The sequence below is a fragment of the Nipponia nippon genome, unplaced genomic scaffold, assembly GCF_047370975.1.
Source record: "Nipponia nippon isolate SJK-2023a ecotype South Korea unplaced genomic scaffold, ASM4737097v1 scaffold_14, whole genome shotgun sequence".
In the NCBI taxonomy this organism is placed as follows: Eukaryota; Metazoa; Chordata; class Aves; order Pelecaniformes; family Threskiornithidae; genus Nipponia; species Nipponia nippon.
Genome location: NW_028262330.1, coordinates 9,944,737 through 9,968,325, shown reverse-complemented (window position 1 = coordinate 9,968,325; position 23,589 = coordinate 9,944,737). Strand labels below are relative to the sequence as shown.

Here is a 23,589-nt window from a genome sequence, read left to right as displayed (position 1 = left end):
TTATTACAAATTACTACAAAACTATGATTAGTAAAAACAAATGTACACACACGCAGACTATAAGTCAGTACAAAATTACCACTAGGAAAGCAAATGTGTATATATATTGCAAGAGTAAAGCAAATATATGTATATTACAAGTTATTACAGAATTCCAACTAGTGAAGCACGTATGTAGAATCATAGAATCACAGAATGGTTTGGGTTGGAAGGGACCTTTAAAGATCATCTGGTTCCAGCCCCCCTGCCATGGGCAGGGACATCTTTCACTAGACCAGGTTGCTCAAAGCCCCTCCAACCTGGTCTTGAACACTTCCAGGGATGGGGCATCCACAACTTCCCTGGGCAACCTGTTGCAGTGTCTCACCACCCTCATCGTAAAAAACTTCTTCGTAGGAGAGGTATTCTAGCCCTCTGATCATTTTCATGGGCTCCTGCTTTAACAGGTCCATGTCTTTCTTACAAACCTTTACGTGTGCGCGTGCCTATAAATACATCATGTGAGGTGTTACTGGTATGACAGTCAGCCAAACCGCTCCCAGAAGTGGGGCTAATCAACAATGGAAAAAAAGTCTCACTTCAAAGATGACCCACATCACTGAGTCCGGAGTCAGCCAGGCGTCCCCAGTGAGGCTCCGGTCCGTCTGGGAGATCGCATGCAGGGAAGCTCTTTCAGAGAAGCTCATTTTGGGTAGGTAGTGAGTTACTTTTTATACCTTTTTGGTGTAGATATGTAAGTGGGCATAGGGCATCAGTTCCAGGTATAGTCGTTGCCGAGTCCTCTTTTCCTGGAAGGTCAGTTCGTTACCGCAGTTTCTTCGTCCTGCACCCATCAAGCTTGCTTTGTCTTGCCGACTATGGCTAAGCACTAAGGAGATACTCTTCTTTGTTAGTACGTTTACCGGGTGGCCTTTGTGGTGGCTCTGTCAGGAAGCTAAAAATTTAAAAACATCTCAATATTAAAAATATATAATGCTTTCAAATGCATCCCTTTAGCAGATATTGTCACACATTGTTGGGTGATTTTTAGCATCTCTTAGAAACATTTTAGTATATCATGTCTTACACTTTCATTTTTACTTTCTTTCATTATCCTTCATGGGAAAGTCAAAGCTGATAACATTAAAAAAACCCCAAACCTGCAGACGGTATCTCCATTACAACTAGATGCCGTTTGTAGTAAATTTCTGAAAATTTGTTAAGTTTGGTTTTGATTGGCTCTCATGCAGGCTTGTTCAGAAACAAAACTGGATTTTTTATTCATAAACATTCTTGTGACTTTTTGAAGTCTAGAGAAAACAGAAAAGGAAATCAACTGTAACTTGGTAATGGAATAACCAGCTCTGATTTGTTTTGGTTTTTAAATAAAACCAGGCAAGGTATAACTTTTTCAAGGACATCTTTTACTTCTGTGGAATAAGTAGCCCTGTGTTTAACACCTTTTACCAGTTATATTAGTGCAGGTAGGTAGCTGCTTTATACATCTCTGTGCTTCACCTGTGTAAACACGTAATTTCTAATTGCTTCAAACCATTCCAGAGCCACCATGCATTGTTATTGTTTTCTGTATTTCAGAAAAAGTAAGATGAGTTTGATGAAAGGTATTTTGTTGTACCGACTGTTTTGCTGTCGTTATGCTTCTCTGTTTTAATTTTGCAGTGAGCCTGGATCTGTGTGTAACCAGTTTGCAGAAATAGTTTTAAACTGTCATTTGTACAGTAGCATGAAATCACAAGCTAATTAAGTGTGCAGGCATTTTTAATAAATATAAGCATATTCTGGCTTTGTTAACAGTGAGACATTAATAACCAATTAAAGCAAAACCTCTTAATTTTAAATAAAAAAACAAAGTCAAGCATAGTTTCTTGTCACAGGTAGCTAAAGTTAATCCACTGTTTTTTGAAGATGTTACAGTCCAATATGTAAAAGATTTACCGCTGCTAGAGTTTAGCAGTGTCCAAGAGAAGCAATAATCTTTGTCAGCTGATAAATGTAAGTTTTCAGAAATGTATTATCCGTTTTCTTTATGGCTGAAATACTTTATTCAACTAAAATAATCTTTCTTATATCCCTTTTAAAAATGTATGGAGATGATATTCAATCGCTAAAAGAGCTGATAATGTTAAATCTGAAATTTTAAAGATTTTTTTTTTTGGAAGAAATAAAAACTTCTCTGTGCTCCTTACCCATGAGTTGATTTTTCTAATACGTCATCTCTAGTCACTTCTGTATTTTGTAGCTGACTGATGTTTGCATATTGTGAGACTGTACTCTTTTTTCTATTTCTTCAGCTCTGTTTACAATATATCTCCTGAAGTGGTATACATGTACATTAATGAGACAAAGTTCTGAAGCAGCTGTCGCTATGAAAGCCTGAACTCTGTGTAAACAGATGCACATTGATGTTATACTCCTCTTTCAGGTTCGTTGTGCACAAAAAACATTTCAACTGGAACCGCTTTGAGCAATATCAAAGTCAGCTCAGCTAACTTGGATTGCATAGTAAACCCAGACACAGAAAAGGTACGAAGAGGTTTAAACTACCTAAAACATCTATATGCATGCGTGTGTGTAATTAAATACATAGCATATTATTTTTGTTTGAATAAATACTAAAAACTGAAGCAATATACGCTTATGTGGTCAGTTAGTAATGAGTGTAAGTTAGATGAGAGCCAGCAACGATTTTTTCAGCCAAACTTATGCTCATTCTTTCTAGGGAATAAATTTTGACTAGTCATTCCCTGGCACAAGGCACTCCTGATCTTTCAAACCCTTCTTGATTTTTTTTTTCCCACTTGTGCATTCTTAAACTACTGTGTATCGCCTCTTTGAGTTTTCCATTGTAAATCCATATTTTAGCCTTTTTTTAAAATACCAAAAATCTTTCAATATGCCTTGTAATAAGGTGAATAGAGATGAAACTGTAGGTACTGTGTCACTACTGGACTCTGACGAGAAGGTCCTGCGAGGTGGGAGGCTGGAGGTAGCCATGCCAATGGATTGCATGCCTGGTTAGCAGGGTGGGTGGCTTTTCCTGGGAGAGCCTCGTAACTGCTGGCTTGCGGGGCTTGCTTCCGCCAGGCCTGCGCTGGGGGGCCAGCTTGCCAGCCCCCGGGCCCCACCGGCAGGGTGTCCATCTGCAGCAGGCTCCCATGCATGCCCTGTAGGCTGCTGGGGAATGAGGTATGGCCAGGAGAAATAACTGAGTGCCGGCGTTTGTTCGGAGCTCTCACCACCCACGAAGGAAAAACTCACTGGCCCTGGGAGCATTTTTATGCAGTTCTAGGGTTTACAAATGTCATTCTCGTTGGGTTATTTTAAAGGGTAGGAACAATATCAGCATTAAAGTGTGACAGAGGCATCTCTCGGAAAAAATAATAATTGAATTGAAAACTGGGACAAGTATCTAATACTGTGTAAGCAGTAAGTCACTATGTGTTCTCCCCTTCATGTCTCCCAGCAATTTCGTGGTGTAGTAAACAGAGTCTAAAGCAAGACAGGTTAAAATACAATTAAAAAAATAAGCGTTTTCTAGTTTCAAGTATTCTTTAAAATCTACCAATATCTGTTTCATGCTTTAATCTTACTGTTAAGACTCCTCAGTAACAATCTAAGTTCAAGAAAATGGAAATAATAGCTAAGTAATAAATAAGGATGAGAGGTGCTAATTATATTAAAAGCTAAGAGCTTTAAGAAATGAAACATATCAATGTTTAGATAAAACTTTGGAGCCTTGGGAACCTTGTGTGAAAACATGCACAACCCACCAGGTGCAGATCATGTTTAATCTTAGTTGTATCTTTTCGCTGAATATAGCAGGAGATTTGTTTGTTCCTGCTGTCAGATTATATTTAGGAGATCATTGTGTGCCAGTATAGACAACACAGATTTATTTTTTTTCTCTTTGGCTACTTCCAGAATTAGGTGAAAAGTGAATTTTATACCAACTATTCTGTTGCAGAAAATGTTTTACAAACTACTGTCCAAGATGCATTCTCATTTTCTTCGCATTTCTTTTAAGCAGGGATAGAGCCTTAAAAGAAAAGTAGAGAGTGGCTTTGCCTCGGAGACAGTAAGATAGGACCTGAATATTCTCTATGCCAGAGATTAATCCTTTGCTTCATGATGCTGAAGTATAATTGAATGCTCAGGGCTGGATATGAGAACAAGAACATTTTTCAGGCAGCGATGTGCATCTTCAGTGTGAAATGCTGAATTACTTGTGCTTTATATGTATAGGCAAGTAGTAAATAGCAGATGTGCAGGCCAAAACTTGAAGTGAACAAAATGCTGGAATTGTAGTTAATGCTGTCTTCCCTGATGTTGAACTATCATTTCCCGTCTATTTCTGCTGTCTGCTTTATTTCTTCCGTAGTGTATAAGAAGCCTTCTTAGGCATAGACTGGCAGCTGGAAACAGTCCTGAGAATATCTTACAAACAATGGGCAAAACTTCATTAGAACTCCTTACTGGATTTTGGAAGTGCTTATCTTTTAACATTCTTCCATAGTGTCTCTGTGCTTCTTACATTTATTAATTGCATGCTAAGGATGTACTTAAGGCCATGATGAATTACAGGCAAAAATATTTCTACCTTGGAGAGTTTAGAATCTGTTGAGCAATAATGGTAACTAAACACGGGGGTGCAGATGTGAAGTCAGTACAGAAAGCCATAGTGAGAGTTTTCTCTTTTTCCATTTAATATAACAGAGGTTCTGGGACCATAATCTCAAAATTATAGACTCCAGAGCTAACAAGTAGCTAAAGAAAAAGAGGAAATTTTATTGTGGAAGCTAGTAAAATGGGCATGTAGACTTCAGCGTGTATGTATATTTTTCTTCTTTTCTCTTTATATCATCTCTGAGGAGAGTTTTTCTTCCCACCTTTTTTAGTACCCATCTTTTCTGTGTTTTCTGACTTTTATATTGCAGAGTTTTACTCTGGACAGGGATCTAAAGGTAAAAAGATTTCTTGAGTTCCACTCCTAACTCTACAGCTTACAATCTGTCACCTGAAAAAAAATCTTCTGTGTAATGCTGTTGAATGTTTTTATGAAAAGTTCAGGAAAAACAGAAGCTTAAGCAAATGGTATTCCTGCCCGTGGCCCAGTGATGGTGGTACGTAGTGTGACAAGCAGTGGGACCGTAACTGGTCATTGCCTTGACCTCACTTAATGTTAAGCCTCAGAGTGTTAATTTCACTGTTCATATGATGAGGGCAGAATGTAATAATTTGTGGCTGCTTATATTAATTGCTTTGATATAAATTGCTATATCTATCCCAAAGTGGTGTTCCTTTTTTTCTTTCACTTTGATGTCTTTCTCCATATTTTTAGATTCTAGTCCTGCACTAATTTCTCTGCCTTTGTCCCCCATAGTGTTAGTGGACCTGTACGCTTTCCGCGTATGTTCTCAAGGGCCTCCTCTTTTATGGTGAAACTATCCAAAGAAATAAGAGAATGGGAGTTGCATGACACACTAAGGCAATGGTGGTTGGGGTTTCTGTCAGTACGGATAACACCTTTCAATGTGTACTCCTTGAATCGCAGTGTTCAGGGTGATTTAGTTGAAAACTGATTGGGAGTGCACAATTACTGTGTAGTGCACTTCTAAGTAGGAAGAGTAAACATATAGATGAACAAGAGTCTTGTAAAATGATGTTAATGCATGTGACATATTTAGATACTTGTGGCAATGTGTACTATTTAAAAAGTCTGTAGGGAGATTATTTGTTCAGTGAATGATGAGTATTTAAATGGATATTGAAAAGTCTCCCCTGTAGTAAGGGGGCTGAAAGAGCCCAGTACGTCTCAGGCTGTTACAGTGATTTGCTCCACAGTTTAATTTGCCCTATACTGCTAACAGTATTTTGAAAATGGACCCTCAAAAATGAACTGTAGACTTCAACTTTACACTTTTTCTTCAACTGGCTTCTAATGTGTGTTTGTACAAATCTCTAGACTCGCAGACCACACTTTCAAAATATTCATTATAAGCACTATCTGTTTTTTTCAGGGGCCAAAACCCAAAGTTCTTGAAGAAAAGATGGTAGATCTTGGACAACAGTTACCTGATGTAGGTCCTGGTGTTGGTCTTCAACATGGTGTCGGCTGCACTCTACAAGGAATGCAAAATAAACTGAAGGAAACAGTAAGAAAAATCTCAGTTCTGAGCCAAGAGAAGCAGCAGCTGATTGAAATGGGAAACAGACTCAGGGCAGAACTTGGAATGGTATTAAAGGAAGGTAAATTGATTTTATAGAAGAGTGTGCTAGCTTATATATTTAGAATAAAACCTGGGAATCAGTTCATCCTTTAAGCTGGAGAGAGCTAGGCTTTAATATGAAAACAAAGTGCTGGACATGACTGATTCTTGATCTGCATAGTTTGTGTGAGACTGTGGTGCTAATTGTTGCAAGTAAAACTATCCTGTGATAGGAGGTGCTAGCATAGAACAATGAGAGTCTGTAGGCAGTAACTTTTTTGTTGATGAACATCTTAGATGAAGGACTCGCTGCTGCTTAGATGTCAGTGTGGGAACTGGAAGTTGAACTAAGACTTCTAAGAGTAGAAAAGAGGTAGTTTATCTATTGGAATAAAACCTAATGCTTTATGAAAGTGGAAGAGTAAGCAGAATAAGCTTACTATAGAGTAAACTTGAATCAAGAGTATATATAATGTAAGAAGATTTCACTGTGGACATTTAAGTTCCATGCAACAATTGCTCTGGCAATGAAGCAAAGGAGAAAACCACGAGGCCCGTTTCCACGTAGTGTTGATTCCGTCTGCAGTGAGAAGGCCTGTGTTCTGTGGTTCATTTGTATCCACTATAAACACTTGCTGGGAATGTAATATTGATGACAAAATAACAACAGAGAATGCCTTCCTCAGTATTTTCTCTCCTTTCTAGGACTTGGGCATCCTGTTAGCTCTAAGCGCTGCACAGTTTGTATTGCCTCTGGTAGTCTTGTTCCAAGAGAGCTTGTCAAAAGAACACAGTGTCAGCTATCAGCTTTAAAGCGTCTACAGCACAGGCTTACAACACAGGTAATGATATGCTCTCTGAAATCTAGTGATAATGAGCAGTTAAGCCAGTTCTAATTCCATGAATATAACTTTCCTTAAAATTCTGCATTTAAATGTCTTTTACTGACTTCAGCTCAAATATTCCTTTGGTACCTTGGAAGATTTCATAGAATCATAGAATATCCTGAGCTGGAAGGGACCCATGAGGATCTTATAGTCCTGACCCCATACAGGGAAACCTAGAAGTCAAACCATCTATCTAAGAGCATTGTCCAAATGCTTCTTGAACACCGACAGGTTTGGGGCCATGACCACTCCTGGGGAGCTTGTTCCAGCAGCTGACCACCCTCTCAGGGAAGAACTTCTTCCTGATAGCCAGTCTGAACTTCCCCTGATGCAGCTTTAAGCCATTCCCTCGCATCCTATCACCGGACACCAGAAAGAAGAGATCAGCACCTCCCTCTCTGCTCCCCCTCGTGAGGAAGTTGTAGACAGCAATGAGGTCATCTCTCAGTCTCCTCTTTTCTAAGCTGAACAAGCCAAGTATCCTCAGCCGCTCCTCCTAAGTCTTGCCCTCTAGTCCTTTTACCATCTGTTGCCCTCCTTTGGACACATTCTAATATTTCTATATCCTTCTCATATTGTGAAGCCCAAAACTGCACACAGTACTCAAGGTGAGGCCACACCAATGCTGAGTATAGTGGGACAATCATTTCTTTCAGCTGGTTAGTCAGTTCCTTTCATACGGTTGGTGATTGCCAAGTGCTCCAATCTATCAAGATCTCTCTGTAAGGTCTGTCTACCCTCAAGGGAGTCAATGAGTCCTCCTAATTTAGTATCACTGGCAAACTTACTTAGTGTGCACTCAATTCCTGTGTTCAGGTCATCGATGAAAACATTGAAGAGAACTGGCCCTAAAATTGAGCCCTGAGGAACACCACTAGTGACTGGCCGCCAGCCAGATGTTACCCCATTTACTTAAAGGGTTTTATTTGGGGCTTCAAAATTAACTTTTTTAAACATGATTTTCATCCAAGGAATTTCTACTAACAGATGATTGCAGGATCTTGCTATAGTAAGGCTTGCCTTCTTTCATCAGGAAGCCTTCATTGAAGGCACATTGCTCTAGTTCTTCAGGGGAGGAGAAGGAAAAAAAGGGGAACTGGGGACTAAGAGAAGCGTTTTGCACGGTATTGGAGTAGATCAGTGGAAAAAAATCTTGCCACATGTTAATCATAATTCTTTGTAGTTTAGCCCTGTTCTTTGTCTCTGAGCTCAGGACTGGGGGCAGTTCATTGCCTGTGACCCCTGCGCAGTGGGAGGATCCCCTACTTGCTTTAGAGGTGACCCCATACAACGGGGACAGTCCTGTTATTCCCAGTCCTGCACACGGAGTCAGCTGGTGGTCAAAGGCCAGCTGCCCTGGAGCAGAAAGCACGCTCCCTGCAGCCTCCCTCACTGCCCAATAGCTGCTCGAGCTACCTTGGGAGCACCTAAAATTTAAGATCCCTGCTTCAGTTAACCAAGTAATACAATTCATTATCTTCATTAGAAACACAAAGTCCCACTGAGCTGGGAGGCATCGTATCCTGAAGCAGCATATTAATAGTGAAGATATAGTCCGTTAGAAAACAGAGCCATACAACACACAGGCTGAGGGATACTCTGAACTTCATGCTCCCTTCAGGTAGAGAATCATGGGTGGGACTGAGCCCTCTAAACTCAATTTGACTGGCATGTCTGTGGGAAAGGACACCAAACTGGGAGCAGAACCTGCTTCCCACTTTTTGTTAAAAGAAATGAAAATATTTGAACATCCAGAGCCAAAAGCCTTTCTTTAAAAATTATACAGTTTAGATACTAACAAAATAAAGAAGATGGGTATACAATTGTGAGAAGTTTCTTGTGATACTTAGGGACATGGTTTAGTGGCGGACTTGGCAGTGCTGGGTTAACGGTTGGACTTGATGATCTTAAAGGTCTTTTCCAACCTAAGCAATTCTATGATTCTAAGATAGGCTATTTGAAGGATTTGCAGCATATTCTCAGATAAACTTGAAAATGATTAATCAGTGAGCATATTTCCAAATAGCCACAGTGGTGGGATTTTAAAGCACCCATGTCCAAGTTATTGTAATAGCACATTTCCCATATATGAAAGCAGGATATATAATTAACCTGTCTCTTATCTTTTGTAATTAAAATACAACTTTTAATAGTTAAATTGCAGCTTTCATCAGAGAGACAAATGGATAAATCCTGGCTCCCCTAGTAGCTAGTGGCAGACCTCCCAGTGACTTTGATAGTCAGGGTTTCACTATGTACTTTACTTAATTGATCAGCAGATTTGTTCCTGTGAGGATTGAGTCAGAGCAGCTGATTGTCGTTGTAGTTTTGAGGGCAGTAAACAGTGTTCTTTCAGAAAGAGTGAGGTTGTTGCTCAAGGTATAAAACTCCAGTAGAATTATTAACCAAGTTCAGTTGGGAAAATACTTCCTCTGCGAACCTCTCCGGGCCACTTGTTCCAGTGTTTGATCACTCTTTCCATTAAAGAAGGTTGGGGTTTGGTTTTTTTTTCCCCGCTTATGCTTAAGCAGAGTGTCCCATACTTCACTTTCTGCCCATTGCCTCTTGTTCTTCCACTGTATACCGCTGAGAAGAGTCTGGCTCAGTCATCTTTACCTCCTCCCACCATCCCCATCAGGTGCTTATACATGCTGAAAAGATCCCTCCTGACCTATCTCTTCTGGAGGCTAAACAAGGCCAGCTTCCCCAGCCTCACCTCCTATGTCAGGTGCTGCAATTCGTTGATCGTCTTTGTGGCTGTTTGCTGGACTTGCTCCAGTATGTCCATGTCTTGCTTGTACTGGGGAGCCCAAAAGTGGACACAATACTTTAAATGTGTTTGCACCGGTGCTTGGTAGAGGGAAATAATCACCTCCCTTGACCTGCAGTGCTTTTCCTGATGCAGCCCAGGATGCTGTTGGCCTCGAGAACGCATTGCTGCCTCATCTTCAACTTGTAGTCCACCAGGTTTCCTGTTTCTTTTCTGCTGAGCTGCTTTCCAAGCAGTCAGCCTCCAGCCTATGAGATTGAAACTGCAATCTCCTCTGCCTTTGGGGAAAAATCAGCTGAATTAAAGCTAATCTCCTCTGGAGGATCCTGTTTATTTTTAATTCTCTCTTTATGCATTCTTATTTCTCTTAACTGAAATCAAGAACAGATTGAGAGCCTTTTTGTGGATTACTAAGGTTCATCCAGGAATATGTAGGAGATTGAAGTTTAATGTTTCTCTTTTTACATACTAGGATCTCTGTGATAATATGAAACTACGCAGGAGATAATCCTATCGTGTTGTCAAATTGCACTAAGAAATCACAACTGCCAGTCGTTGACTTGAAAATTTTACCATCTGAACACATTCTAAAAACTTCTTAAACGTTTTTTACATCTAGACACATTCTAAAAAGATAAGACGGAATAACCACGTATTCATTTTGAGCGTGCCATCCTGTGGTTTTTTGAGCCTGAAGTTATCACTAATTTCTTCAGATGTTATCTGGTTGGCCTAGGTGTATTACAAAGCATATGAACCATCTGGCCAGGCAGTTTGAATGACAAAGCTGAGTTTCTCAGAAGAGCCAGTGGAAGTAAATTCTAATGAATATTTGTTTTTTCTTACAGTTAAGAATGGTGCTAAAGAAAAAAAAAACATATTAACCTCCGTAGTTACTTAGAGTAAGTTAGGTAAATGAAGGTTAAGTGACTCAGCTGGTACTAATTTAACCACTTGTGTGTCTGGGGATGATGCGCTTTCCATTTCTAGTTTAGTTCTGATGAAAATAGATTTTTTTTTTTTTCCTGTAAAACAGCACTGCAGATTAGCCATGTGATTATACCCATGAGGGATGTTAGCTGGACTAATTACAAAAATTTTGCGTCTGTAGATGTAAGAAAAGAGTGTAAAAACTTGAAGTGCAAAGATCATCCAGCAATTAAATTTGAGAACAAGTGTTGACAGGGTCAAGTTCAGTGTTCTGCTCTCAGGTCTTTAGGCAGCCGGTTGTGCAGCTTCTGCACAGGATTGCTATTCTCTTGGATAAAGAATAGTAGTAAAAACAGGTAGTACTTGTTTGGAGGGCTCAAACATTTGAATATGAGAGGAAAAGGTTCTCCAAGCATCCAAAGTATGAAGCAATATTTCAGCCTGGAAAAGCATATATTTGGGGAAGAAAATGGGTGCACATGTTTCCTGACTGAGGTGAATCTATCAGATTGAATCTATGGAAATATTTTGGAATATGTTCTGAGGGAACCTGGCAGGAAAGAACTCTGTGTTTGGACATCCTGTCACGGGTGTTTGAATTTGTCTTAGCTTCTTCCTAGCAGAAGATATCCAGCAGGAGGGGCACTCACGTTTGATAGAGAAAGGTTGCCTGAAGTCCAAAAGGCTATGCTGTTAGAGTCAATTAGAACCAAATTTGAACAGATTGCTTGAGTGAAAATAGGTCCCTGTTCTTCTTTACCGCCCATTAGTCAATGAAGAAGTTTTAAAGGTTGCAGTGTGAGCAAACATTGTAAACCATCCATCAGACAGTGACAAACTGAGAATGCCATCTGGTGTACCTTTACAGAGCTAATGGAGACTTACTCTTCCTTAAATATAGCAGGTAGTCTAAGATCAGAATTGTAACAGGTCAGTCAGGTCAGTGCAACGTGAGCTGGAGAGTCTGGTATATTTTACCGAATTTATCTAATCAAGTTCTTTTGATATCAGAAGTATTAGTGAGGACATCAAAAATACTAGCTAGAACATACCATAGTGAAGGCCATCCAGGCTCCGAGACTGGGAAGGCTCAAATTATCCGAGCTCTGTGAGAACAGGTCTAGGAATGCAGCACTGGTTTGCAACTCTTCATTGACAGTCTGAGGACCTGATCAAGAGCTGTCACGGCAGCACTGTCACAAGAAATATTAGCATCTTGTTCTAGCGTGAGGAAGGTCCTCAGAGAAAAGAATCAGGGAGCATTAAATAAATAGCCTCGCTGGCATATCAGTGATACATCTTATGGGACAGTGGTGTGGGCTGCTTCTGGAGCAGGAGATCTTAAACTTCTGTAAAACTCCAAGGTGAAAAGGTCAGCTCTGGTCCTAGATGACAGTCCTGAGCGTGTGTGATGCTGATGCCCATCCATCCCAGTCTCCCCTTGCCTTATTTTTAATGAGCTAGGTGCTGTGTTTGCTGTTTTTCTGACATCTCCTGTCTCCCACATTCTTTTTAAAATCATTAAAGATTGTTCTTGCTTTTGTAAGAATAGATTTTAAAAATACTGTGTGTCCATGGCTCTTGGAGAGGTAGCATTTGGCTGTGAGTTTCCAGATGGTGTGCTAAACTCCAGGAGTAGCAGGCCAACCTCTTCAGCTCCTGGGTTGCCTGGAGGTCATGGCTGAAGTGGCTATCATTGAGGAGCTTTCCAGCTCTGAGACCTTTGGGATCATCTCTGTTACTGGTGGAATTTGTCCAGACTAGGAAGAAGGATAGCCCTTCTCATAGCCAAGCTGTTCATCTTCGGTAGTCTCATTCCAGGCTGCTCTTTACCCAGAACATACCTGCTGAGGCTTCAGCTCCTGCACAGAAGCTGAGCTCCAGGTTGAGCTTCCAAACGCTGCTATTCTAGTTTGGGTGTTTTTCTTTTTACCCTTACTAGCCAGGCTACATTTGCTCCTGCGTTCAAGATCATCATCCTTACCAAAACCTGAGAGGATTTATTACTGTCATACCTACAGGAATTTCAGTGTCAGTTACTTTATATGATGGGCTCATGTTTTGTTTCTTTAGTCTTAAATATATAGCAAAAGACTTCGATGTTTATTTTCATCTCTTTTGACAGGGCTGAAACCGTTCGCTTTTCATCAAATCTCACTTTAATTGCTACATCTTGAAAGCTGGTGAAACTTTGGGGGGTAATTAGGTTTTTTTAGTTGCTGAGAAATGACTTTTCCATAGCTCCTTTATTTTATTGGGTTTTTTAGGACTTCTTTGGAAGTTTTTCTTCTGTAATTTAATCATGGGAAAAGACAAAAGTGAAGAACGACCCTGACAATATAAACTTGAGTAACAAGCAGGTACACAGTAACAGCAGCAAGAAATGTAGATTTTAAACAGATTTAGTAAGAGGTTTATTAGGAGGGTAGTTTGGCCCTGTTGATCTGAAGGGAACATAATTTTGTTTAATTTTATTTATAACTGATTATTTTAAATCTAGCAGTGTAACAGCAAACTGAGCTATAAATGTATTATTTGTAGAGACCATGAGTTATTTGTGTTAATGTAATATTTCATATTAGGAGCTGTGGTACGCAAAGCAACAGCATCCCTCAAGGATCTCTTCTCTAATTGCCTGCCCTAGCTTAAAGGAAGAAGAAGCTCCAAGCAGCTATGGGGAAGAAACAGAGTTACCATCCACTGAGGTACAGTGCAGTTTTATCATCAGTGTAATTTGCCTTCAGTTGTATTTTTCAGTTGCAGTTGCTCAACAGTCATCTCCTGGAAGACTTAAAAATACATGTATTTTTTTAAAGTTATGCATTGTTCCTGTACAAAATAATATTTGTTAACACTTAGTAAACTTGGGTTTCTCAATCACTTTCATGATGTTGTAATTAATCTTCTTGTACAACCTTTCAAAATGAAAAATAATAATTTTCTTTTGTCTTGCCTCTTGCTGAAACCTCCTATCTTTCCAACACCAAGATGCCACTATGAGATTTAACTGATTTTCAGATGTCTTTGATGTGAAAAGTATGTATCTCTGTAAGATTGTGTTTGAATTTGAACAGGTTCAGCTAGATTTCTCTATTGAAAGTCACGGGCCAGAACAGCGAAAGGCAGATATATCCTCAAAGGTCATTCAAGGGCAGCCACTCAGGCAGAATCCTAGTCAAGCCCAGCAGGTCCAGCATTCTCCATCTAGAGCACATAATTTCTGCCAAGGTATTTGCCAAACTTTAGAAACGGGATCAAGCCCTTCTGTTCTCAGTCCTCAGAAGAACACTGACCAAGGTAAGCATGCTTTGTAACAGGCTTTTTTTGTCACAGTATTTGACTGTTCTAGAAGAACGGAAGCACAGTAGTGGATTCTGCCCCTTTCCACTAATTTTTTACATGACTGCTACTGTTGTTACAGTCCTGTAATCAGAATCTGAAGATCTAATGAGTTACTTGAAGGGAATTTCACTGTTGCCAGTAGAAGTAAGAATTAAGAGGAAAGCCTATGTAGTGCTCTGGTTTTAATGCCATTGTTGCAAATACTTCTCCCCTTTTGTTAAATACTCTTGGAAAATGCAAATACCCTTCTGTTTTGACATAGTCTAAACCTTATCTGGGGCAGATGTGAAAGTGTCTGTCTGAGAATTGCACACTTCATGTGTTGCCAAATGACTGTTAGATCAAATTGCAATTTAGCAAATCCTTGCTTAATCATTATTTTTGTGGCAGGTTAATAGCTACAATATTGCTTAGTGTGCTAAGACCTAAAGGCCAAAAGTGAGATCATGGGCATAATGTGGTATATGCTGTGGGCACGCAGTGAACTAGGTATTGTTATTCACTAGAATTTTATAGTCCAGTGCAACAAGTTGGAACATAAAAAAATAAAAGCAGACACAAATTCTTACATGTGAGATGGCATCCTGACCGTACATGTCAGACAATATCAGGGTTAGGATGAGAGGAGAGGTCATAGACTGAATATTAATCAATGTTACACTTCCACAAAAAGCACCACATGTTCTTGGAAATTTTAGCAGGAGCCATTTGTAAGATATGTGCAGTAAAGTGTAGCCTCTTCACAGGCAAATTGTAAAGGAACTTTTTAACGGTAGCCATTCTGTTGAGCAGAGTATTGCAGATGAATGTTATGTCTCCCAAACTGTTGGCCTGTTCGTGAAGCAATCCTTCATCAGCAAAACTTTGGAAAACTGTTCGAACATCTGCTGTGGATGGGACAAAAAGTAATGGGCTTAAATTATAATACTGGAAAAACTTTAAGGATGGCTAATAATGGAGTATGTTCCCCAGAAGGATTGTAGACTCTTCTTTATTAAAGGTCTTTATAAATAGACAGACAAACATTTCCCCAGAATGTTCCAAGTAAAGGTGATTTTTATTTTTTAATAAGAGGCGTGGAAATAAATTATTTCTTACAATGCTGTACGGCTTGTGTGGGTTGTTTGGGTTTTTTGGTTTTGATATTATTATTTTTATCATCATCATTATTCTTGAGATCTGATGGCAGCTGCGGAGTAATATGGCAGCCATCTAGCCTTTTCAGATGAGCTTTATATTAATCGTGACCTGTTGCCATTACGAGAGATACTCATGTGCCGTTAACCACATACCGGACTGCCGGAGCAAGAATGCAACCAGTGGGTTACGGAAAGTGATTTGTTCCCCTCTATTTGGTACTTGTAAGGCCACCTATGGAGTACTGTGTCCAGCGTTGGACCCTCTGGTACAAAGGATTGACAAACTGGAGTCCAATGGAGAGCCGCTAAGATGGCTAGGGTGCTGGAACACGTGTTACATGAGAAGGGGTTTAGAGAGCTGGGTTGTTCAGTGTGGAAAAGAAAGAGTCAATGTGTGGTCTGATTGCTGCTTTTTAACTACCCAGTGAGGATCTTGGAGAAGACAGAGCCAGACACTTACAGGTGCACAGTGAACAGAAAGGAGGCAATGGACACAAGTTGTGTCAAGATACATTCTGAGCAGGGAGTGATAAGCACTGTGACATTTCACCCAGAGGTTCTTTCCAACCTACATTACATCTATTTTTAAACCGGTGCATGGGTGCAATGAACCCATCTTTAGCAGCACATAAGAAAAAAAAAAAATTTAAAAGGGCTTTCAAAATTAAGAATGGATTATAAGTGTATTTATTCACAACAGCAGTGCGTTGCAGGGACAAAGTAATGTGCATTGGCAGACCTGTAGGACTGGAATGGACATAGTGCTGACAGTCATGATTCGTGTGCTTTTTCTGTGGGGCTGGGACTGAAGTAGGAAGAGTATTTCAGGTCAAGCCTATATTGACAGGATAAGCAAAAGGATGTCTTTGAAACATTACTGATAATGCCATGCAGTTTCACGCTGCTGTATGCGTGATGCAACACCACTGGCAGCCTTACAAGGACATCAGTTTCTTAACGTCTAGAAATTTCCAGCCATCATTGCAAAACTTACTGTAGATTTTTGGAGGACCTAGAGGATAGCAAAAGGGAAAGATGATACTACCAACATGAAAGAAGTGAAACTTCAATAAGGGGTGATATTTTCCTGAGAACAACCTTAATTTGATCTCTGCATCCAGACTTACTCTAAGAACACTTGAGCGGAGCTTCTTACTCAAATATGCAGGCCCTGAAATACTGCATTGCAAGAATAGTTTAAAATACTTTAAAAACTCTTTTATGTTGCTTAGCCTTCCCCTTCAGAAAACCATCCAAATGGTATCCTTAATTCTAGTAGACTGAATTCTGCATTTCAGAAACCAAGATTGTGAAAGCAAAATCTTTCTTTTTTGGAAGAACATCACCTCAGAGCAGAATACACAACATTTTCAAGGAGTTCTTCTTCTGATTTTTATCAGAGGCTTGCATTATTTTTCATGCCTGAGCTATGGAAAGCTAGTTCAATCTTTCCTGTTTAAACCCACTCACTTGAATTTACTACGTTCATCAAACACAGGGTTACAGTGGCTAGAACCGTCATGAAGACGGAGTGACTCGGTACTGGGCTTTCAGATACAAGTGACGCACACACAGGCTTGAAAGCTCAGTAACAAAAACTGATTTGCAACAAAGCAAGCAAGTTAGTTTGCTTATTCAAACGCTGCCTTTACAAGTTCAGCTCTGTACAAATCTGTCACACCAGTAGCTGTGTTTTGTGGGCATTTCTGGTGAAACAGAAACACTTCTAGTGTGAGAATGATTTTCTGAACCTGTTGAACAGCTTCATTCATCTTTTTCATGTACAAAACAGCCTATTGGGACTTAAAATGGTTGGCATGTCAAGTGAGCCCTGCAGTTTGCTGTATTTCCAGCATGTGACACAATTCAGTGACTCAATGTGTTTTGGAGTGTTCAGGACTACATGTTAACACTGAATTACTGAGGTGGACTGTTACATACTTTATTCATTTCACCATCGAATTCAGAACTTGTAGAAGCTTCCAAGCAAGTCAGAAAACTGTGAGATATTTTCTCTCTCCTTACTCTACCTGCTGATTTTCAGTTGGTACTGTGGGAATGAGATGGATTCAATAATGTGTATGTTAATTCTGCAGATAAGTAGAAAGAAAGGGTTGAGAAGGAACACAGGTGCCTTGTTCAGGTGTTTTTATTGTTCTGTATTATTGAAAGAAAAAGATCCTGCTACAGAGGTAGACAGGTACAAGCCACAATGATATTAAAAGCATCAGTGTTACATACATAGACTGTACTAGTAAGAAATAGGCTTCTGCATTTCTTTTCTTTGTATATGCCCTATCCCAGAGGTTGAGAGCAAGCGGGACACTTCAGTTGGTGATCCATATCATATGCGTCTTGAACGCCGATGACAGGCCGTCCTCAGAGGAAAGCTGCTCGTGAGAAGAGTTGTATGCTTTCCTCTGAAAATCACGATGCACGTGTACAACCGTGTGATTAGCTTCTGTACCTGCTGCAAGGTTTCTCTATTCACCTGTGGGCTACGGCGCCTTTTTTGATTTCAGAATAAATGTTAGGCAGGAGGAGGGGAAGCTTTGTAAAACATTTAGAAAACTGGAATTTATTTTTCTTCAAGTAATTAAGCTTAATAAAGTTTTTACTTGCTGTTGGAGGCACTAGTTTTTCTGGAAAGAAAGGCAAACATCACCTATTAGAGTTGGACAGTAAGACTGCGTTTAGAGTGAAGCCAATACTGCGAAGGGCGCTTTGTGGTACCATGTGAAAAGCTCCTGATCGGCTGTGTCTCCTTGGGTCAACGGAGCTGGGGTCAGTGCAGAGGGAGTGAGAGCGCAAGGCAAGCTGTGTCTGCCCTTAGAACGTCCCAGCGGTCCCTTCTTTTACACACTTTTGGGGTAGATGAAACTTTGTATTTTCCACGCCAGGGGAGCGCTCCAGTTGTGGTGGATGGTCCCAGTGCGCATTTTGGGAACCCCCACCTCCACAGATACTCAGAACTGTGTCTTGGGCGTATTAATTTGAGTTTACGTTGTAGCCTAACAAAGAACGAGATTGAGCCGCTTTGAAGTAAAGTAACTTTTCTGGTTTACTACTTGAACTTAAGGGAGTTTCTTTGGCTATAATTCTCATTGTTACTGTTACTTGCAAAGCTCTGTGGTCTGAAATTCTACACTTTATGGATCAAAAGTTATCTTAAGTGTTTCCACACTAGACAGAATTTCAACAGCTTTGACATCACTGACAGTTCTAAGAGCAATCCATGTGGGTAAAAAGCTGGCCAGAGAAAGAATCTGGTAAAATATTAACAAACAGAAAGAGCACTCTGGCTCTGGCTCCATTCTGGCTCCAGTATGAGAAAGACTCATGATTTCTTTTCTGTGTTACATAAAACTTCATCTTTGAAGTGTTTCACAAATATTAACTAATCCCCTAGTTACATTTTCTTCACTTAAATGTTCTTCTCCTGAATAGGAACTTGCTTGAGTTGGTGTTCCTTCAGAAACACTGTTAGCCATAAGCAAATATCTAGTGACAGGTTTCTTAAATGAAATTTTCCATCTGGGGAAATTTCAGTTTGCTCGTACAACATGTCTACCTGTATCTCTTTAGTTCTGAAAAAAAATCTGTGAATATTAATTTCTGACTGTAGTTAACACCCATCAAATATAAGATATGTTAAGCATTTCAATACACTAAAGATTTAGGTCCGTTTTCAAAAGCAGTTTAGGCTCTTAACTGTGATCTTACTAGCTCTTGTTGCCAAGGTCACTTCTGAAAGTAAGTTGCAGGCTTGTACATTAGGTGTGCTTTTTCATTTGTTTGTGAAAACCAAGCTGCTGCATTTAAATTTTACTGCACAGGGCATATACACGGTGATTTTATTCAAGGTCCTTCACACATGTGAACAGTCCCAAGCAGAACCAGTAACATATGAAGGTCCTTATTCAGTGTTCTCTTAGGATATTTCACTTTAAATAGCATTTCTAATTCTGGGGTATTGGTTCTTTGTCTTCTTCTACTTTGTAGAACTAACCTTACAAGTTTGCAATTTTGTGGTTTTAAATTTCTGCGTTAACACGGATTTTTGACAGTCCAAAACTTTACAATAGCCATATAGAATGTTTGTGTTCTGCGTTGTTGTTCCAAACACCTAACTAAGTAGCCTTTACTAGTTACAACTGTCGTGTCTCTGCTCATGTCAAGGCACAAGCATACAGAAGGCTTCAGAGGAAGGGATCCATGTTCTGCATTGGTGCTTGGTTACTTTGCCTTTGGATCTACAGGATTAGGGCCTCCCACGTTATTTCTGAAAGTCATCCCCTTGGTTGAATACAAAAGACCTTTCAAAACTGAGGGAGTATTTTAAAAAAACAGACTGTAAGCAGCGTTGACTGCGTGCTATTTATGGATGTGCTCATCACTGTTATTTAGACCACAAACAAGAGGTAATCTTATGCTGCTGTGGCTCCTGTTCAAGCAAAATAATCTTTGAAGCTGTATCCAGTACCTTTCAGACGCTGCTGCCTGCACTGTTCTAAACTGTTGATGTTGTGAAATTCTGCTTTATTCTCTACCAGATGTGGCAGAGGTCTAGAGTAATGGACTTTATAGTCCATTATAGTGGACTATAATCATATAATCATAGTGGACTATATATATAATCATATATATGATTAAAGTCCTTTTTCCAGGCAGCAAAATACACCCAAAGGTCTTCCATGGGCTCAAGCATCCTCTTCCCTATCTTCTGGCTCTGTAGGTAACCACTAGGTGGCAAGCTGAACAACACGATTTCGCAGCAAGAGCACGGGAGTCCACTGAGCTTTTGCCACCTGTAATAACAAATGCCACCAAGCTGACTCAGTGCAGAGATTGCACACACATGAGTGAACAGCCTGTTCAAGCTAAGCCTGAAGATAAAAATTATTTTGAAAAGTGTCATGTTTTGACACTAGCCACAGTGTCATGCTTTGCATAGAGCTATAAACCCTCGATAGATTAATAAATTCCATAATTCAATAATATTTTTTATTTCCTTCCATATAGAATTTGTTTGGACTTTCTACCATGTTGTGTTGACTATGAAAATTTACCTTATCCTGCTAATAACCTACCTTTGTCAATTTGTGCACCTCTTATTCTTGCTCTGTGATTGAATAGTACCTGGGACTGAAGCCTGTCGTGCTCAAAAAATGCAACTACCGCAGATCACCGTAGTGTGTGTTATTGCAAGTGTATTATGACTGCTTCTGCCGTCTGCTTTGGCTCTGCATAGAAACTCTAAACTTAAAATCTCAATGCCTTGAAAAATAAGGATTAAGTGGCTGGACCAAGCACCTGTAAATATTAGCTACAGCTTACAATGAATACTGTGATTGACCAATTCCACTTATCTTACCTAACAAAACCTGTGATAAGACTAAAGTTCAGTCAGTTGGAGATAGTGGTTTTCAGAGAATTATGCGAGAGGCTGCAGAATGGGCTCCGACTGGTATTAGGACCAGTCTCCCTGCTTCCCAGCCAAAGATGTTACTTGTTGAGTTAGTCCTCTCTAGTACACACAGATATTTTAGACAAAAAAAAATGTAGATTTCCACAGTAAGTGCCTTCCTCTGTGAGAGAAGATGAAAAAAAAAAACCCGAAAGATAATGGTAGTAGCGCAGCTTTGTCAAGCACACAGAATTGCCTTTGAGCCCTTTGGATCATGCATATCCAAACAGGTTTTGCTGCAGCTTTTATGGCTGCTGGTGATGTCTCGAAACAGATCAAACTATGGTAGCCAACTACTTTATCACCGTTTCACAATACGGGAACAGGTAGGTCTGACTTCGTGTCGTGTTGGCCAGTGTGTTGGCATTGCCTTGCTTGGTACAGATGAGCTCTCACAATGGAGAGAAGGGTAAACTTGTAAAATGTAACGTTTGAAAACAGCTGAACAGATAGGTAGTGCTTGACTTGAACAGTTACACCGACCTTCCAACTGTCTTCCTTTCTCCTCTCTTAAGCAGTCTGATGCTAATGGAGAACAAACAGGTACAGACGAAGCGAGGACTGAGCAGGAGATGCTGACGTATTATACCACCAGCGTAGCAGGCCTTAATGGACAGTTCTGTGCCTCCTCTGTACGGAAATGGTTCTGTTACTCACTCAATGTAAGATTTTGACAATGTGGCACTACGGCAGCGATATATTTAGAGAAAAAGAGTAAACCAGTTCTCTTCAACTATCCAGTCTCATAATTAAATGCAAACATAACTACAAAGTATTTTTATTTCTTTTTTTGAGCAGTGGAGTTTGGAGTTATACATTCAACTGAGCAATCTGAAGAATCTCAGCAAAATATCAAAGCCCAGGATAAACTTGAAATGCCAGCTGCAGATTTGACAGTCAGAGGAACCAGGCTGGAAGTTCAGCAGAAGTTAAAATCCAGGAATTTATCTTGTGCTCATCCCGTAAAACCAAAAATCTCTTCTAACATGGTAAAAATCCGCAACTATAATATTAAAGACTGATTTCTTTGTTGGCAGCAAGTTCCAGGTCCACACTTGCTATTAACTTACTTTGAAATCTATAAATCAGATCTAAATAGTGGCTTCATTTTTATATGTCCAATTGGGATGTTTGCAGCCAGAAGAGAGAACAAATACCCTGTTTCATACTGCGAACCCTAAAATCAAGGGTTAATCTGTGTACATTATGAGATTACAGTCTTCACTGTTAATACTGATTTATTTTAATTATGTATGTTAAGTATTACTTGCATCATGGGTTTAGAAATGTCCAGTTAATACTAAAGCCTTGTGCCTTTAGGCAGGGCTTGTGGGTCTTTAGCAAATACTTCGTTGAGAAACTGTAGATGTGATTTAAGCTTAGAAGTGGGATGCCTCAACCTACTTGTTTTCTTATAATTAACAATGCAACCGTTAATCCTGTGCAGCTATCTTTCTCCTTGAAAGAAAGGGGTTTAAAAAGATTACACCTAAATCTGTATTGTTTCTCATCTTCTGTAGCGCTTTCCACTTGTTTCAGACAGCATGAAAGAGTACAAAATGCAACTTCAATTGTCACACCTGTAATTGTATTTTTCTTTAGCAAGAGATTGCATAGAGTTTAAAGCAGTGAAAAACATGTGCCTTAGCAACACTTAGAATCATACAGAAGCATTGTAAGAAATAAGTCTTACAACAGATGAAACTAAAAGAAAACTTGAAAGAGTTGTGATGTAACGAGGGATATCTATATAGGGACAGGACATTGAAACAAGTAATCAGTGTATTTTTGTAACATTTCCAGTAATGCTGAGCTGTCTTGGGATATTACAGTGATGAACTTCACTATAAGTAAAGGAAATACACATGAAAAACGCAAGAAAAATGTTTTTTTACTGTGAGGATGGTCAAGCAGTGGGACAGATTGCCCAGAGAGGTTACGGAGGCTCCATCTGTGGAGATACTCAGAACCCACCTAGACGTGGTCCTGGGCAACCCGTTCCACCGTGACCCTCCCTGAGGAGCGGGGTTGGCCTAGGAGATCTCAACAGGTCCCTTCCAACCTAAGCCGTTCTGTGATTCTCTGAGCGGTGTCACTGAAGTGAATAATATTTCTCAGTTGCTGCTAAAAACATATAAAACCTAAACGGGATTAATGAAGGAAGAGAGCTACTTACCCATGAGCGCTTTTTTTTCTGTAATGCTTTTCTGGTCAGAAATGCTTTCCCGGTACTCTGTGCAAACAGCTGCTCTCTTTGGCGTCTGACAATGTGGTAGTAATCATTTTGAGAATTTGCATTTTTTTTTCTACTCCCTGCTGAAAATGTTTTGCTTTAGTGCAAAGGTGCTATGATATTATAAATCAGATGCCAGATCTGCAGTAAATTTCATTGAGATGTTACCAAGCCAATATGAGGCCTGAGAGACCTTGTGAGCTTCTTTCTAAATCATTTAATTACTTGAAAATCCTGTCATTGGATTCAACATTTAACATTGTTCATGAGCCGGAACAACATGATGCATTCCCTTGAACCAGGCCCTGAATGAGCTCTTTCTGTAGCTCAAAGCATAGTGGTTTCTAACGAGTGCAGGAATTTTGGCCCAGATCACACCAGTTACAGCTCTCGCTGGTTATTTCTAGAACACAATGTGTAAATTCCAAAGTTTTTAATAGCTGTAGATTATTCTGTAAAATATTTTTTTTTATTTCCAAAGCCATGTTTAATATTGAACTGCGGAGATGTATTTCAGTGCTGTGAGATCCTGTGCATTTACAGGTGTTAAAAGCAGTGTGCCCTTAGAAAAAGAGCAGTTTGCTCCATAATCTTTGTAACACTGCACCTGAGCCT

The 23,589-nt window shown here is 39.8% G+C and overlaps 1 protein-coding gene across 8 annotated transcripts in view; it reads left to right on the top strand.

The window, feature by feature from the left end:
• CCDC57 (coiled-coil domain containing 57) overlaps positions 1–23,138 on the top strand; it is a 54,404-nt gene extending 31,266 nt beyond the window's left edge. For 7 of the 8 annotated variants that reach the window (XM_087751230.1, XM_087751234.1, XM_087751231.1 and 4 more), the window contains 6 exons: positions 2,423–2,523; positions 6,018–6,246; positions 6,912–7,048; positions 13,376–13,498; positions 13,868–14,090; positions 21,540–23,138. In XM_087751230.1, the coding sequence (XP_087607356.1) occupies positions 2,423–2,523; positions 6,018–6,246; positions 6,912–7,048; positions 13,376–13,498; positions 13,868–14,090; positions 21,540–21,763 (1,037 nt within the window). In that variant the 3' untranslated portion in view covers positions 21,764–23,138. Of the gene's footprint in view, positions 1–2,422; positions 2,524–6,017; positions 6,247–6,911; positions 7,049–13,375; positions 13,499–13,867; positions 14,091–21,256; positions 21,404–21,539 lie in introns of all 8 variants that reach the window. The other variant, XR_015703341.1, reaches the window with a different exon arrangement.
• Positions 23,139–23,589: the final 451 nt, after the last annotated feature.